Source organism: Drosophila novamexicana, unplaced genomic scaffold (genome assembly GCF_003285875.2).
Source record: "Drosophila novamexicana strain 15010-1031.04,08,12 unplaced genomic scaffold, DnovRS2.1 tig00000008-arrow-pilon, whole genome shotgun sequence".
NCBI lineage: Eukaryota > Metazoa > Arthropoda > Insecta > Diptera > Drosophilidae > Drosophila > Drosophila novamexicana.
The window spans coordinates 1,661,873-1,677,865 of NW_020824765.1; the positions used below are offsets into that span (position 1 = coordinate 1,661,873).

At 40.8% G+C, this 15,993-nt stretch overlaps 3 protein-coding genes across 6 annotated transcripts; 1 reads left to right on the top strand and 2 right to left on the bottom strand.

The window, feature by feature from the left end:
• Positions 1–3,492: 3,492 nt before the first annotated feature.
• LOC115759142 (inositol-3-phosphate synthase) lies at positions 3,493–8,013 on the bottom strand. Of its 2 annotated transcripts, none has more exons than XM_030699994.1 (5): positions 7,715–8,013; positions 4,686–5,384; positions 4,382–4,624; positions 3,855–4,322; positions 3,493–3,794 (listed from the first exon to the last, which is right to left on the bottom strand). In XM_030699994.1, the coding sequence occupies exons 1-5, from the start codon at positions 7,841–7,843 to the stop codon at positions 3,639–3,641; spliced, it is 1,695 nt and encodes a 564-aa protein (XP_030555854.1). In that variant the 5' UTR covers positions 7,844–8,013; the 3' UTR covers positions 3,493–3,638. The 2 variants fall into 2 exon arrangements, with proteins under 2 accessions (XP_030555854.1, XP_030555863.1); XM_030700003.1 differs by lacking the exon at positions 7,715–8,013 and adding an exon at positions 6,151–6,270.
• Positions 8,014–10,045: 2,032 nt separating this feature from the next.
• Positions 10,046–13,258, bottom strand: LOC115761930 (WD repeat-containing protein CG11141). The gene is made up of 4 exons (XM_030703965.1): positions 12,953–13,258; positions 12,562–12,846; positions 11,417–12,495; positions 10,046–11,318 (listed from the first exon to the last, which is right to left on the bottom strand). The coding sequence occupies exons 1-4, from the start codon at positions 13,163–13,165 to the stop codon at positions 10,811–10,813; spliced, it is 2,085 nt and encodes a 694-aa protein (XP_030559825.1). The 5' UTR covers positions 13,166–13,258; the 3' UTR covers positions 10,046–10,810.
• A 299-nt stretch (positions 13,259–13,557) lies between these two features.
• Positions 13,558–15,846, top strand: LOC115761574 (probable peroxisomal membrane protein PEX13). 3 transcript variants are annotated; one of them, XM_030703372.1, is made up of 4 exons: positions 13,558–13,716; positions 13,769–14,338; positions 14,396–14,625; positions 14,775–15,846. In XM_030703372.1, the coding sequence occupies exons 2-4, from the start codon at positions 13,788–13,790 to the stop codon at positions 15,194–15,196; spliced, it is 1,203 nt and encodes a 400-aa protein (XP_030559232.1). In that variant the 5' UTR covers positions 13,558–13,716; positions 13,769–13,787; the 3' UTR covers positions 15,197–15,846. The 3 variants fall into 3 exon arrangements, with proteins under 3 accessions (XP_030559232.1, XP_030559224.1, XP_030559240.1); XM_030703364.1 differs by having other exon boundaries at positions 13,777–14,338; XM_030703380.1 differs by having other exon boundaries at positions 13,784–14,338.
• The last annotated feature ends 147 nt before the right edge of the window (positions 15,847–15,993 follow it).

The window sequence follows — 15,993 nt, forward strand, 5'->3', positions numbered from 1 at the left end:
AATTAATAACAAAATTTGCCCAGGGCAAGGCACGTGATGGCCTTTGGCTAACTAACCCTTGAAGGCCGCTGATTACAATGGGTGGGGGAAGGGGTTGGTCGGGGGGAGGGGGGGGGGGGGGCGGTAGGCGACACGTGTGTGAACAGCGATTCCCAATCATATATCCATGTGTCCTTTGACATTTTTGCACGCGAGGCAAATATCTGAACCGTGTTGGTTGGCATGCTTTTAAATTATAGCAAATCCTGCAAAGCCAGGACTAGGGACACACCTTGTACGAAATTTATGCGCTACCCAACACACACACACACGCACACGCACACACATGTTAGCTTACACAGATACACACTCTCGGGAGCTGTCAGTCGGACTATTTGACATTGACACGCCAAGCCTTTTCGTAGCCAGAGCTACGCCTACTGTTCCCTGGTTAGTTCCACAATCGTAAGCCCAGGTCGAAGCACCATTAATTACATACAACATGTGTCAGTGCAGGCCTTAAGTATATACATATATATACGCCTTATAACAACCCATATCCGTGTATATCGAACCGAGTCCGTACTTAAATGCCTCGGAGCATTCAATTAGGCGCCTTCAAATTGGTTCGATTGCCATTGGGCCTGAATTCCCATTGTGGTCTAATTAATTGTAACCGTACGAAAAGAGTTTTTTTGTTGGAGTGTCTGGACTTGTAAATGATTAGTAGATGGCCCAGAGAGACACTAATTATGTCCAATGTGATGGACTTATCAATCAAATGAAATGACTGATCGGGCGCAGGAATTCCTTCGCATGAGTAATGTTCCATTAGCCGATGAGAGACCACAACAAAAGCCCCCCCCAATAAATTGGCTGATTCATATTGCATTGGTACACACCAAATTAGCTATTTCGAATCTCTGATTAGGCTTCGCAAACAGATTATCAAAAGAACCTGATAACAACGCACATCGAACCAACCCACGCTCGGGAACGCGAAGGTAAACGCATTAAACTGGCAAATACTCTTTCTTATTACATTTCTTTGTTTGGGAGTGAAAATTGTATTCTTGTTTTATACTTTTTAGCTGCTAAACTGATTTTGATTCCACATTTTCTTGTGCTTTATTTTAAAAGGCATTTGACCCGGGCGGCGCCGGGTAATATCTGCTCTGCTCTATATATGTATATCCTTAATTTAGTGTACTGACTGACTTGATGTTGATTATTTGTAATTTATTAGAGCACTCTAAGCTTATAATTAAAAACATTAAAAATAATGTAAATGAAATGTACGAAAATTGCTAGACAAATAGGGAATTCCCCTAAATTTGTGCTATTTACAGTTGCTGTGAGCAGTAAATTTACAAGTGTACACAAAATGGGAATTCCCGTGGCTTAAAATCGTATAAAATTTAATTTAAGAATTTTTTTATTTTCAAACTGTGTTCAATCAAAACCGTGTAAACGGTTATATATATATATATATATATAGGTATATTCTATATATTCTAGATCAGCATCAACAGCCGAGGTGATATCTGTTAGCCTGGCCCGTCTGTCTGTTTCTATGCTTTCGTCTTTAGACCTTGCATAGATCTGTCATTCTGTTGCAGGAACCGATCACATCGGAGCACTATTTTATAAAGCTATTATGGGAAAGATCGGTCGAACAGGAGCATCTTATATGGCATTATATTCTGTATTCCAAGATATTTTCATCAGAGTCAGCTTCAATATCTGAAAAGAGATTTCTTAATTTATATTTTTTTGTTTCAATTACTTTAAGTAATGATCCTACTGTTAATCTACCTTTTTTATTGAATTTTAAGACTAATTAAAGTTGTATTTATTAGAAATATATTATCTGGCTCATTTACCGGAACTTGCACTTTGTACCTTTGACCAGCATTAGGCTTACACAAAGAGCACAAACTATTTCATTTTGTTTGCACTGTGATAATGCAATTGGAATGTCACACTCAAGAAAATAGACTGAAATTTGAAAAACTCGAGCCCCCCCAACCATTTCTGAAACTGATAAGCGACAATTGTAGGTCGGGAACAGACAAAAAACATGAGGTATCGGTCAGCTCTTAAGTGAACTGCATTGAACTGCTGAAAAATGGCGAATAACATGTATATGTATTTGTATAAGAGTATATGTATTCAGTATAAGAGTTTGTCCTGGCTAGAGCTGGGCCCGGCCAGTCACGAAAATGAACCGGCCTGGCACCCAAAAAAACACACTACACTTTTTTATATCATTTATGTTCGCGACGAGCAGTTTCTACATTTTTCGTCTAGACATTTTATTAAGTGAGTGAGATATTTATTCAATAATTTGAATTGTGTAAGATAGATGAGATTTGGTGCGATATTCAGGTAATATTTGACGAATTTATTTTCTATTAGGGTATCCGATAGTCTGCACCTTTAGGTTCATTTTTCTAAATGTTTTTAATTTAAGTAGAAAACCAATCTATTTAATAGCCGGGAAATCATAAACAAAATCGGATTATTTTTTCATACATCTGTCTATCAAGAAATCGAATTAAAATAACTATCAGGCTATTCATTGTTCGGAATTTAAAAATAACATGCATATTCCAAAACTGAAGATTAATTAGATAAGAGTCGATCGTAAGATACCCTGCAGATTGTTCGAAAACAACCAACCGAATATTCATACTACCTTTAGCATACCTTTAGGCTGATTGCACAAATGTTTTTATGATATAAATGATCGTATATCGTATCGTATATCGTAAAAATTTCTACGGCTTTACTCTGCTCAAAACAATAGAATGTTGTTATCGATGCAGAGGTAAACTATAAACTATCGATACTTCAAGGCCTGATCGGAGCGAATCATGTAAATTTCAAATCTCTAACGACTTTTCTGAGAAGGCGAACTGAGAATATAAATACCGTAGGATGTCGCTTTTTGGATGTTTTGTCCGTTAGAGAGCTGAGTTTTGTCCGTTTGTAGCTGAGCGTGTTGAACGATTACAGGATATAAAGTATTTAATTACTTATTCAAAATTTATAATATTTGAAAATCTCCAACTTGCAGCATCCTAGTCATCGTCGACTACGTCAATTACGACCCGTGCAATTCCGTTTTGCTCTAAAATTAGTTTTACAAACAAATAAGCGCCATATGGTCAAAACGAGGCGCGAGAGGCACACGTGTCTTCCAATATGGCAAAGATTGAATACTCTTAAAAGCAATATGTTAGATGCACGGCCAATTTCTATAAATTATCATTATCATCATCAATTGTTGACCGATGGAAGATAACAATATGGTTGATTTGTCGGGAATTGAAAAACTTTGTACTCTATTTTTCTATGCAAGGTATATAATCATGACCCAGAAAGGATATAAGACTGGATTATGCACAACCGAGGAATGTCATCCAAAGCATATGCTCAAAAATTTCCGATTTAACCAATGTCTTTCAAACTGTTTCGATAATAAAACTGTAAGCTTACGTTGTAGGTGTTTTGAAGTTTATTTGATACTGATAGCTTACAACTAGTTTGTAATTTAGAAAGTACACATGTTTACGCGTATATATATTAATATATACATTCATATGCTGATATATATGTGTTATATTAGCAGCATCCGGCAGACAGATGCCTGCGGCTTAAAGTCCGCCATAACCGTTTCCATTGGCGGCCAGCTTGGTGCCATTGCTGTGTCCATGAGCATGCAGCTTGGTATTGGACTCCACGCCGCAGGGATGACCTAGAATCTTGGCCTTCTTAAGTGGTGGCTCATTTGTAATGGTGGCAAAGTCAAACTGCAATGAAAAAAAGCCCAGATTAGCGACAAAGCCTTTTAACAAGACGATATTACATACCCGTTGCTCCAAAGACAGATGCGATATGGGCGGCAGCCCAATGCAACCGCGCAAGATGTTCTCAATGGCAGCACGCTGGCTGAAGAGCGAGTTGACCACCTGTGCTCCGCTGGGCACCAAAGGAGCCTTGGTGAGATAGCTGAGCAGTGACAGCACCGGCTTGAAGGGCACCCAAGGAGCCTTCTCCTTCTCAGCGCTGCGTAATTGAATGCGCGCACTAAGCTCAGCCAGAATGACCAAATCCAGTATAAGTGGTGTAGCTAAAAGGGAATCCTCGCACGTATTGTGTATAACCAAAGTGTTGTGGCCGCCCATCATGATCTCGGAAGTATACTCGTCCATGGCGCGCTTGCTGTCGCCCACATAGGGTACATACTTGATGACCACCACATGATCGGGATGTTCGTTGGGCTTATACAGCACGCTATTCGAGGCGACCATGTCATCAACCACATTGCTCTTGGATATCTGTAAGAGTCATCAGGAATAAATTAACCATTCTGTAGCCAGGTAGAGCTAAAACAAACCTCCTTGGAGCGGAACTGCTTGGGAGCAGAGAGATTCTTGCCATCGTTGTTGCCCAGATGGTTGTAGCTGACAATGGAGACTGGCTTAATGCCGGCTCCCACCAAAAAGTCAACCAAAACGGATTTAATCTTTGTTTGGCCCGATTTAAAATCATCGCCGGCAATGAAGACCTGCTTCTCCTCGGCCAGCTCCAGCAGACCGGGCACAAATGTGTTCTGCGGCGAGCCGTTAATGTACGTGCACTGCGAGAGATTACAATTCCAGTTAGTTAAGCTAAACACTAAAGAGATAATAGCTACTTACGCCTTCGGCTATGCTGGCCATGGCAAAGATGGTAGAAGGCGAGATCTCCGACTTGTTGGCCTTAAGAGATGCCTGCAGCTCCTGACTGGTGGTATTCAGACCAGGCTGCACAATGCTGAAGCGTTCTGTATTCGCGGTCCAGAGGATAACGACGGTTTCGACGCCGCTGCGCTTCTTGAAGTCCCGTATATCTCGACGCACCTGCTCGTACTGCTCCAGCCTGGTGCCCTTGATGAGATTATCAGCACGATCTAACTGATTGGCAGCAATAAAATCTGGATCGTAGATGGACGGTCGCGGCTTCATTGCCGAAAGATAGTCATATAGCTGATCCTGCAGGGCCACATCCAATACCTCAGCACGTCGCATCGCGTCGCCCAAGTGATGGCCACTGATGTCCCAGCCATCCAAGACAATATCGGCTGGCTCCACCATGGGCAACAGCTCCTTCATAGGCAAAAACACATCCTTACCGGTCTCGTCCGAGCCAATGTAGACCGTTGAAGCCTGGGTGATGGAACCATACCAATTGGCCCGCTGCATGCCCTCCTTGCGGCGCCATTGCATCTGCTGGCGATTCGCCTCCAAGGCGGCCGTCAGCGTCGAGCCGTTGTTGCCGCCCCAGCCCACCAGCATGACACCCAGCTTGGGCACATGACGAGCTGTGCGGATCTTTATCGCCGTTGTCTTCGGGTGCACCTGCAAGTAACAAGTGGCACGATGTTATCAGCAATTAATTCCTGGCCTATACCAAGAACTAAACCAAAATAGCACTTGTTCTGGCCAGCAACCCTATCGGGCCAATAAGCCAGACGTGGCTTGATTAGGGCAACGTAAAATAGCTAATCAACTTTTGCGAACGCGTGATTTTTATTAACTTCTCTCAATGACTAACCCAAACTGTATGCCCTATAAGAGAACTTGTTGTGCAAGTAAAACTAAGCAAATAAATAATTATAGTATATTGTATGTAAATATGGTTTGTATGTATCAGGTGCAAAAAAATGGTGCATATTACAGAATTATAGTAATTATCTGCAACAATGTTCTAACTACGACTTGTTTTACCCGCCAGCGGCTCGGAAAGTGTATTGAATCGTCGGTGTGTTTTTCATGTCCGACTTCATTTGGCACCTGATTCTTGGTGGTGCTGCCGACGTGTGTTCGTTAGCAGCCAAGTGTTCATAAATATGTATGTATTATGTATAACGATAATCGAATAAGTCGTATAAATAATTTATAAGCGTGTTGTGCCACAACACACTTGTTGTTGCGCATTTGCCGGCCGGCTTATTAATAGACACATTTCAGAATTTCATCACACTGGACACAGATAAACACGATGAAGCCTCGTTCGAGCCACAGAAAGGAAAAAGTAGCAGTATGGTGAGAAAAACAGGTAAGAGTGCTCTAGTCGAGTATGCCCGACTAGGAGATACTCTTTACTCTATGTTAGGAACCCTACATTTATGAAATTTGGAAGCCTAATTAATGATGCACATGCCAAAGCACTATAACTGTATTTCAATATTCGATACTTATCGATGTTATTGTAATCAATCGGGGACATCAAAACTTATCGATATGAATTAGAGACGATATCGAAATGGCGTCATGAATAAGCTCAGAGATGTTTTTTTTTCGGCCTGTTAAAACATTTACCCTACATTTTACATATCTCAGTGAAAAAGTGTATAGAAATGAATATTCATAGATTGATTTTATGTGCTAAATGGATTCTCTCTTAGCGTCTGGTCTTGTAAGAGCGCAAAGCTCTTGCTCTAGCATTAACCGCTCTTCGCCTTGTTGACATTGACCTTGAGCAAGAAGAGTGCAGCAAGTGTTTGTTCCTGGTCGCAGTTGGACCCAGCGTGTGGCCACAGAAGGCGTTCGAACAAAGTTAAACAGCACTTTGTTTTCTTTCGAGCCCGGTTTGTGTTTTTATATACTTAGCCGATAAGTTAACATATCAAATCAAGTCCACAATCCAAACACGATAATAGTTGGACTTTATTTCACATAACACTCAAGTGTGTACGGCGCCTGCGCATTGCCGGAGGGAAACACGCCACCAAAGTCGGGAATGGGACTGGGAATGGGAATGGGAATGGCAATGGGCAGTTATCAACATTCGACTTTGCTCTATCAGCTGTTTTAGAAAATGTGCGAGAATCAATAAATTGAGTCCAGCACCCACACGAATTTCAGACTGTACGATTTGTGGGCCTGTGTCCATGTCAACATTGGCCCATTATCATTCGTTAACAATACCGTATTTGTTTATTATATGAATAAGTGTAAAACACTGTTCGGACTGTTGAATCAATGGAAAGTTTTCCGAACAATCGCCGGGTTAGCAAGCGCTCCATTTAATTAGTGCAAGTGTTTCCATAAATATCCCACAGTCGGAGAAAATACGAGAACATCTGCGTCTGGTGCCCACAATTTCAGGTGTGGTCTACTGAAATAATAAAATTAAACTCGCCCCCTAGGCATAAAGCTGAGAAATAGTTTTATACAAGAGCTTTTTTTCCGACCGATCTTTGCTATAATATCTTAAGACTCGATAGCTGCTAAGATTAGTCAAGATATCTTTATCAATTATCACTTTACTTTGGCAGCGATATGATATAGTACTCCGATCTGATGTGGAAACTAACTTTAACAAAGGGTCCTGACTATATCGACTCGGTAGTTGATACTGATCAGGAGTATATACACATACCTAATGATATATTGAAAGCTTGAAGCCTCTAACCTCCAAAAATTCCTTACAGCCCGTCTTGCTCCAAGGCAATATAGCCTTTACGCTTAACTTTTGAAAATGTAGTTTCATTCAAGACTTTTCCAACAACTTATATTGACGCTGAACCGCCTCATCCATCCTTCTCAGCTGGTCAACATTTCCCTTAAGCTCTTTCAGTTCTTATGCAACTGTTGCATTCTATTTTCGGAAGAGTTCGCTTTGGCTTAAATCAATAACAGGTCTTTTTTTGCGGAATGGAGGTTTGTCCAGGCCGGCGACTCACCTGCAGTGTGCCCGAGGCAGTGCGATTCACATGCGACGTTTGGTATTCGTAGTCCGTCTCAATAAACTTATCGTCCACGTGCACCTTGGGCGAGATGACTTCCAGTGTTGAATTTTTGGTTGGCTTCATTTTGAATATGCGTACTTTTTGTGGAATGTTTATTCGTTTATTTCGCACTTGTTACTTGTTTATCGTTCACACTTTTGTTTATAATTTAGCGTGTGGTTTGTTTTGTTACAAGAAATTTGCTGCACACTTTCTGCCGTTTCGGTCAAAGGTCTGAGTTTAGGTCTGGTCAAAGCAAGAGTTCGCTGCTTAATGAGCATAAGTGGGAGATGCGGCCCGCTTTTATTTACCGCGGCGACGCGTTTTTTTTTTTTTGTTTCTCTATTGACTCTTAATTCTGACAAGAGAACCGCAATTTGCCGGCTTCGTCGCCAACACAGAGAGACGCAAGCCAAAGAGAGCCTGCAGAGGGCGCATGCAAGTGTATGTGTGCACACATTACGTGTGTGTGCTATGTGCATGTGTGTGTGTAAGTCTCAGTTGAGCAAGTATTTGTGGCTTTAGATCGCCGCATTAGGGTGTGCAAAACTTTGGCTAATTAATGCTACAAAATACGTGGATGCTCTAGTCGAGAGTGTTCGACTAGAGGATACCTTGACCATGACGGAGCCGTTATCACAATATATGTATACCAATGTACATATACATATATATACATACATGTAACTATACATACATATGTAACTTAACGTACACATATACGCACATACACAGACTCATAAGCGCGCATGACGCTTTCCCCCCAGCTTACGTTGGGGCAAAACTTTTCCTTTTCCTTGGCCCCGCAGTATGGGAAATGCGTTCCTGAATAACTTTAGTGTTTATAGTTCGAGGGTTATAAATGTTTAATAATCTATAGCTCGAAAATTTTGATTTTGTTTTAGCAGCAGGAAAATTATCAAAAAAGCATGTATGTATTCTAAATCTGTATAAACTATATGAAAATCCACACACATATCTATATTGGTGTATATATGTAGCTATTATTATCTCCAAGTTATGCGTAAAATAGCATTTTTTAAAATAGAATTAGGGTATGTTGGAAAAATGTGAACCACATTTAAAATTTGTAACCATTTTCAATTGGTTCGGGTCTTAAAAAGCTGCGAGCCCAATTCAAATTTACAAATTTCGCATTCTACATGCATTAGTTCAGGTTTTGGTTTCTTCTATATATATTTTTGTGATATTATTTTTATTTTTGGACGAAATTATTCTTGGGGTCTGGGTCTACCTCAACAATTTTTTGAATTTTATTATTATTTAAAAATAAAATTGGTTCGGTTCATAGTCAAGATGCCTTGTTGATCAACAGCGAATCATTATAGGCATTATAATTTGTTTAGAACTGAGAGTTTAATTGTCACATCAAATATTACAATAGTACAATACATATTGCCCGACTTGCAATGCAGGAAAAACGATCTATCATATTTGGCATAGGCCTGTTAACGCTCGAAATGGGCAGAGCTGCTCAGACTGTTTGCGCATCTGAACAACAAATCAGACAACAAGTGAACACCTAATTATCTTATTTCCGTGACGCTTCTTCAGCCTCGAGAGCGGAGCTCTGGGTAAGGCTCATGCTTGTATCTCAAATTCAATCAGAGGCTATGATAAGTTGTGGAAAATTTGCACGCCAATTTTTTTGTTATGATTTGGATGCTTTCAAGGTTTTAGATCTTATTGTACTGCGTACATACAAGAAATTTGTTATTATAAAATATTGCTCAAAGCATTTTCTAGATGCTCAGTTGTTGTGGCCTACTGGAACTTTCCACTGTTGCAGTCAATTGAATGCAAGCTGCGCTCAAATTACAATTTGTTTATCAATATAAACGGGTTGGGCTCCGAAGCGAGGCATGGGATTCTTCTGGAAATTGCATAATTGCGTATTGGCTAGCTCCAGCTCTGTAAAATTTCCATGAAAACTTTTCCATTAAAACCACGAACCGAATCCTGAATTCAAATATTTATCGAATCTAAGACCAGCTTGAATGATCTCAAAATAAAATATACTTTAAGCGAGCCAAATATTTTTTCCAATACGATTCAGCTTCTTTTTTTCAAAATCTTTTGAAATTTGTTTTTTTTGAATTTGATATTGTACAAATTTAAGAATATGATGCATTTTGATAAATAAAAACAATAACGAATTAAATTGTTCATCAAAGTTCTTTGGGTTAATAGATGTACAAATTAACAAGATCTTGAGAATCGACTACAAAAAGTTTTTAAGTTGGGAGCAATATAAATAATACAATACTTGGGAGTCTTGGTTTATTTTACAGCTTTAAGCATTTTAAATTAATAAAGATAATTGTGAAGCAAACTTTTTATCAAATATATACTTTGTACAACTTTGTGATATCTGCCGAAGCTATCATAAGTGGATATATGCCTTGCGTTTGTGGGCGTCACGTTTCCCTCATATGCGGCAATATCAATATCGGAAAAATATATATGTATATATATTATGCACATGTTTAATTTAGCCAAGTCATGCGCCAGTAGAACCCGAAGTGTTTATCAGAGGGTTTCCATTTCCTGCGGCTGAATCTGGTATGCTCTATTGAATAATATGAGAGCAACGAGTTGTTTTCGAAAAATCACACACAATTTAGTGTACATTTCTATTTATGCATGTCGACCTTGTGCTTTCATACTAAGTATAATCTTTGCTTGGGCTAATTAAATATTATTAATTATAATAAATTACAAAAAGCTGTTGTGGTGCATTTTACAAATGTTTTGCGAAAGCCATCAACTGACATTGTTGCAATAAATTGCACTTTTAAAATATAAAACAACGTGCTTAACTTATTTACGCTTAACATTATGTACAGTTAACGAAATTTTTAATAACATTAACACACGATAATCACAATTTAAGCACACAAATTGCTTAGGCAAAAAAAAAAATGAGAAATTCGAAAACAAAAAAAAAAAAGGTGCACGAAATTTACGCAACAAAAAAAATCAGAATCAACTAATTTGAAACATATCTATAATACTGGGGCTACAATCATTTTAGTTATCCAAAAACTCCCATTCGCTGGATGTGTTGGAATCACCTGATGCAGGTGTTTCCTGCTTTCGAAGGGGATCGCCTGCGCATCGAAAATCAGGCAGAAAGCTGTTATACTCATTTTCTGGCGTTGATGTGGACTTTGGTTGAGTTTCTACAAATTTTAAGGGCGCCTTCGATAAGCCCGCACAAATGCCATCAACAGGTTGTCCCGCACTGTAATCGGGACTATTGTTCAATGTCAGCTTCTTGCACGGCGTTGTCTGCACACTGACCTCCTCTAGTCGGGAGGGATAGCAGCTGATCAATGGCGCACTGAGCTCCGGCATATGTGTGGCCCGCAGCTCCTCTGCGCTAACTGGTCCAAGATGCACCTCCGGCAAGTCCAGCTCGACAGCCAACGTTTTGGCCTTTTCCGCGATGGTCTTTTGCAACGTTGTGGGAGTCATTGCATCGGGCAGGTGCTGTATAAAAGCGGCTCTAATATCCACAGGTGAGACCAGACCGTTGCTGCAATAAGAAGATAATACAAGCAATGTTAAAGCATCTATTTATTGACCTTTCGAATAATGTTCGCATTTGGCAAGTACGAAGGGTTCTCTGCTTACTTTTCCATTTGACAGTAACTAGCGTCCATCAGAGTAGCCGCATTAGTCAGAGGCAACTTGCGCTCGTGCGTCTCCTGTCCGATTTCAACAATACCGCCGGGAGCAGCGCTCTGCTTGCCCACTGATGTTTTGCGCTTCTTATGGGTTAACGTGCCGCTGGTGTGCACAATGGACTGCTCAAAATCCATTTCGCCAATGCGCCGAAAGATTTCTAAGCGACGATTTTGTTGCGCCAGCGGTGACTCCACGGCCAGCTCAATGGGAACATTTAAATCAAGCTTTTCTATGGATGGCAACTCAAAGCACTCCTCGGCGCTGGTTATCGTAGCCTCCGGCTCTATCGGGGACTCTAGCTCCAGTTTGGAATATTGAGAAGCTCCCAACATGGGCAGCGGAGGCGGCAGCAGGGGATTAAAAATAACCTTAGTTGTTTTGTTTGGACGCTCGGGCAGGGGTGCCAGACGCAGCAGCGAACGCTCTCCTTCGAGCACAAATATCTCCTTGCCGCAAACACAAAAATCTATGATTTTTCGGAAACCGCGTGCCACTGCCTCAACTTTAAGGCGCTCCAGATTCAGAATGTATAAAGTAGCATCATCATGGGTGACAACTAGTGAATCCTGTCCATCGTACAACTCCAGCTCGCGAAAGTTTTTGCTGGCCACATATGTATCACTGCTGCTGGAGACGGCGCTTGTTCCAGTTGATGTCTGGCTGCCTTGCTTTGGATTCAGTAGAGGTATCTCCCAAGTGGGACTGCGCAGCACAGCTTCGTTGAAGATTATGGTCTTAGAAACATTACCAATAGCATCGGCAGTCCAGAAGCGCAGACCGGGTCGTCCGCAAATGATTTGTGGCAAATTATCCTTTGTTGTTTGCTTGAGGAATACGCCGCCGCAGTCAATCAGCTGCTTTCGATCCTTCTTACCCACTTGGGTGATTTGCCATACGTGGCTCTTAGCATCGCGCCGGCAAACTATGCAGCGATATAGCGTTGCCACGAGCAAATAACTCTGATGCACGCTCAGCTGTACAATCTCATAAGCTTCGCTTAGTATTTCCAGCGATTTGCTCAGGTGCTGTGGGCCAGATTCAAGGAATAGATGAATGTCAAGTTGATGGAATTAATGCTGTGCTCTACGTACCGCTTGATAGTCGAATTCTGTGAGCACTACAACGCCCTGTCGATCACCCGAGTATAGCTTCATGCCATTCTTGGACCACTCACAGCAGCTGACCACGCAGCGATGCAAGTCCCGTATGGTGTAGCGTTCGATGGGTTTGTTTCGGGTGCATGGTGCCACCAGATCCAAGTCCGGCGGCAACTCTTTTTGTATTTGAAAAACGCTTACCTGGCCATTGGCGCTACCAGCTGCCACCATATATTCCACTGAACTAACTATCTTAACGCAAGTTATGCGTGTGGAAACCTGCGCCATTATCATTGTTGGGGTTTTTGGAAGGGGAAGCACACAAAACATAATGGGCAAATAGCACGCAATGTCTCATGTGAGTCATGGTCATCCATATTCTTACCTCAGCTTTGAGTTTCTGCATTTCACCCGAACGACGATTATACCAAAAGACAATGCCCGCGTCACTGCCCAGCGCCAGGAAATCTTCAACGGCATCGACGCAAGTTACGTTAAGATTCGACGGGAAGAAGCCGCGCCGGGCTGCTGGAATCAGCTCCATTACCTCCGTAAGCGGCGCCCATTCACGTAAGCAAAATTCATTGCGGTTGGCCATAGTGGCTCTATTAATGTTCTTACAGAAATTATATTAAAAATGTCCTTCCTCTTCCAGCCACTGTTCACAACAACTATTTACACTCAGTTTGTTTATATTCGATATATTTTGACAGCTTAATATAAAGTTCCTGAGTTGCCACATTTTCGAATTATTATCGAGTGAATATTATATATACAGTAAAACATTGATCGGAATGATAAGTATGAAATAATATGAAAGCGGTTTCATATTATTTTTGTCGTTTATTCCAGCATATGCTTAAAAGTTTGTTACAAAAAAACTTTATAATATCGATAGCTAAGCTAATCTTTTCACAAAATATCGCACATTGTGATTATATCGGAATTGTAATATATCGCCAGCAATCGATAATTGATCAAAAGTAAAGAAAAAGTAATTGATAATAACATTACTTTATTTTAAATAATATTAGATTACATAGACATCGTGCGCGAAAAAATAATATAATTTCATCTAATTTTATCTAAACACAAAAGAGTAAATTAGTAAGCATCTGGCAGAGTAGAAATAAATACATACGGACACAGGTAAGTGGATAATCAATGTTCATACTTTGGACCAAAGTTCATTAAATAATAGTTAATCAGTCTACAGCAACATGGGCGACAACAACAATCTGCGAAGCGCAGTTATAAACGAGTCGCCAATGCTGGCCACCCCATACGGCAACGTGAGGTCACTTGCAGCCCCACCACCCATTCCACAGTCTCCCTTGCAGCAGAGCTCATACGGTTACGGAGGCGGCTACGGCAACGTTGGGGGCTATGGACTCGGCTTAGGCGGGTACAATACAGGAGGCTATAATGTTGGCGGATTCGGCTACGGGGGTTTCGGCATGGGTGGTATGGGTAGCTATGGTGGCGGATATGGAGCGTACAACAGATTTGGTGGCATGAATGCCAACGATCCTGAGCAGCGTTTTATACAAATGGCCGAGGCGAGCTCACGGCCCGCATTCCAAAGCATCGAATCACTGGTGTCGGCTATTGGGAACATTGCATCCATGTTGGACTCTACGTTCTTTGCGTTGACAAGCTCGTTTCGTGCCATTCTTGGCGTGGCCGCGAATTTTGGACGCCTGCGCAGTGTTTTCGCACAGTTCTGGACGTCGTTTGCTATCTTCCGCGGCCTTAAATGGATTTACAGAAAGTAAGTGTCTGGCAGTTCGCCTAAAAGTTCAAAATAATGGTATACTGTGACATTTAGAATACTCTTCTGGCTACGACTTTCGAACTTGGATCCTTCGTCGACCGCTTTTAAAAAAGCTTTCGCCGAAGCTCTCAATGATAAAAATGTACAGAATGGCAGTGCGCCAAATATACCCCGAAAAGGCTCGTCACCGTGGCCAGTGCTGGCCTTCATTAGTTTCATCTTTACCGCACCATATCTGATCATGAAGTTGCTGGGCACTGTGACGAATACGGCGCAAGAGGAAGGTATGGACATTGCACACTCCGTTTATCTAATCTCAGCACTTTGCTCTGAACCAGCTCATCCAGATAAAGCTTGCCACTGGCTTTGATAAGCACGCGAATTCTACTTGTTATTAATATCGCCCTCAATTTTTACTTTGCAATCCAAACAGCCCGCAATCCCTCCAAGTGGACCGCTCCGATTCAGACGCAGGCCGTGTATGATTTTCAGGCGCGCAACGAAAGCGAATTGACATTGCGTGCCGGTCAGTCCGTCCAGGTGGCTCCCCGTGAGATTCAACAGACCCTCCAACTGTTGAATACTGGCTGGGCCCTGGCTACAACAAATGGCCAGAGCTCGGGCTTAATACCAATTAATTATGTGAAATCACCGCAGCAAATGCGCCAAGAGCGACAGGAACCGGTTAAGCCACTGCAACCGCAGCCCGAGCTGATGAATCTGTCTGCAAATGCATTCCCCACCCTGCCCATTGATCAACAAATGAACTACGAATTCAATTTAGCTGCTCAGCAGCAGCAACCGCTAGGTCCACCATCCACGACAGGAGCAGCGTTCGATGAAGGATTTGCTTGAAAAAGGGAGAAGCCTTCAACACTTAGCTTTAAGCCAGTTGAATTTGTGTTCTGGATTCCAACTGAACAATAACGAGGTCACCTTCGAGTTGTTATTTTGTCGGGTTATTTATATCAAAATTTCCACTCTTACATTACCCAGTTATTGAACAGCATTCCTCCACACAGATCCTTAAACAGTGGTATTTTTTAAACACAAATCTAAACCTAAGAAATAACGAAAAAATAAATACATAAATAATATCTTTAAAAACCGGGTTATGATATAATTTACCTGGGACTCAAGTCCCTCTCAAAGTGGATAAAAAGTTCTGTTTTTAATCATATATTACAATATGTATTGAGTTTATTACCTATGTTTGCTTTTTTTCTTTTGTTTGTTTTGTTAATGCATTTTGTATTTGCTCTTTGTCGATTTGTCATTTTCAAAATGAAATATTTTCAATTTATTACACAACTACGGCTCGACTCTTAAATGTACATATTTCACTTTCTACTAATTTGTATGCATTTGTATTCATTTGAAGTTAAATATAAATTCTAGAAATTTATATCGATGCATTAATAGTTGTTATAACTAATTAGGTAGATTGATTATTTGCATTTACTTTTAATGTATATGTATTATATAGCTTTATATATATATGTGTGTGTATATGTTTGTATTTATAAACATATTTCTATATTTTATTTTTAGCTGAACGGTTCTTGAGAAATTTTGAAAATATGTAACAGCTGTCTTAAAATGTTAATGTGAGGCAAATAAACATATTTCATATGCTTTTGTCTACAGTTTGC

Bases quoted from the DNA above. Each gene is read 5' to 3' on its own strand.
- LOC115761574 (XM_030703372.1), top strand. From the start codon at position 13,788: ATGGGCGACAACAACAATCTGCGAAGCGCAGTTATAAACGAGTCGCCA. The intron at 14,339-14,395 runs GTAAGTGTCTGG...TGTGACATTTAG, and splicing joins CTTAAATGGATTTACAGAAA to AATACTCTTCTGGCTACGAC. The intron at 14,626-14,774 runs GTATGGACATTG...CAATCCAAACAG, and splicing joins GAATACGGCGCAAGAGGAAG to CCCGCAATCCCTCCAAGTGG.
- LOC115761930 (XM_030703965.1), bottom strand. From the start codon at position 13,165: ATGGCCAACCGCAATGAATTTTGCTTACGTGAATGGGCGCCGCTTACG. The intron at 12,496-12,561 runs GTACGTAGAGCA...TCTGGCCCACAG, and splicing joins CAGAATTCGACTATCAAGCG to CACCTGAGCAAATCGCTGGA. The intron at 11,319-11,416 runs GTAAGCAGAGAA...TTCTTATTGCAG, and splicing joins AGTTACTGTCAAATGGAAAA to CAACGGTCTGGTCTCACCTG.
- LOC115759142 (XM_030699994.1), bottom strand. From the start codon at position 7,843: ATGAAGCCAACCAAAAATTCAACACTGGAAGTCATCTCGCCCAAGGTG. The intron at 5,385-7,714 runs GTGAGTCGCCGG...TGTTACTTGCAG, and splicing joins CTGCCTCGGGCACACTGCAG to GTGCACCCGAAGACAACGGC. The intron at 4,323-4,381 runs GTTTGTTTTAGC...TGACTCTTACAG, and splicing joins AGCAGTTCCGCTCCAAGGAG to ATATCCAAGAGCAATGTGGT.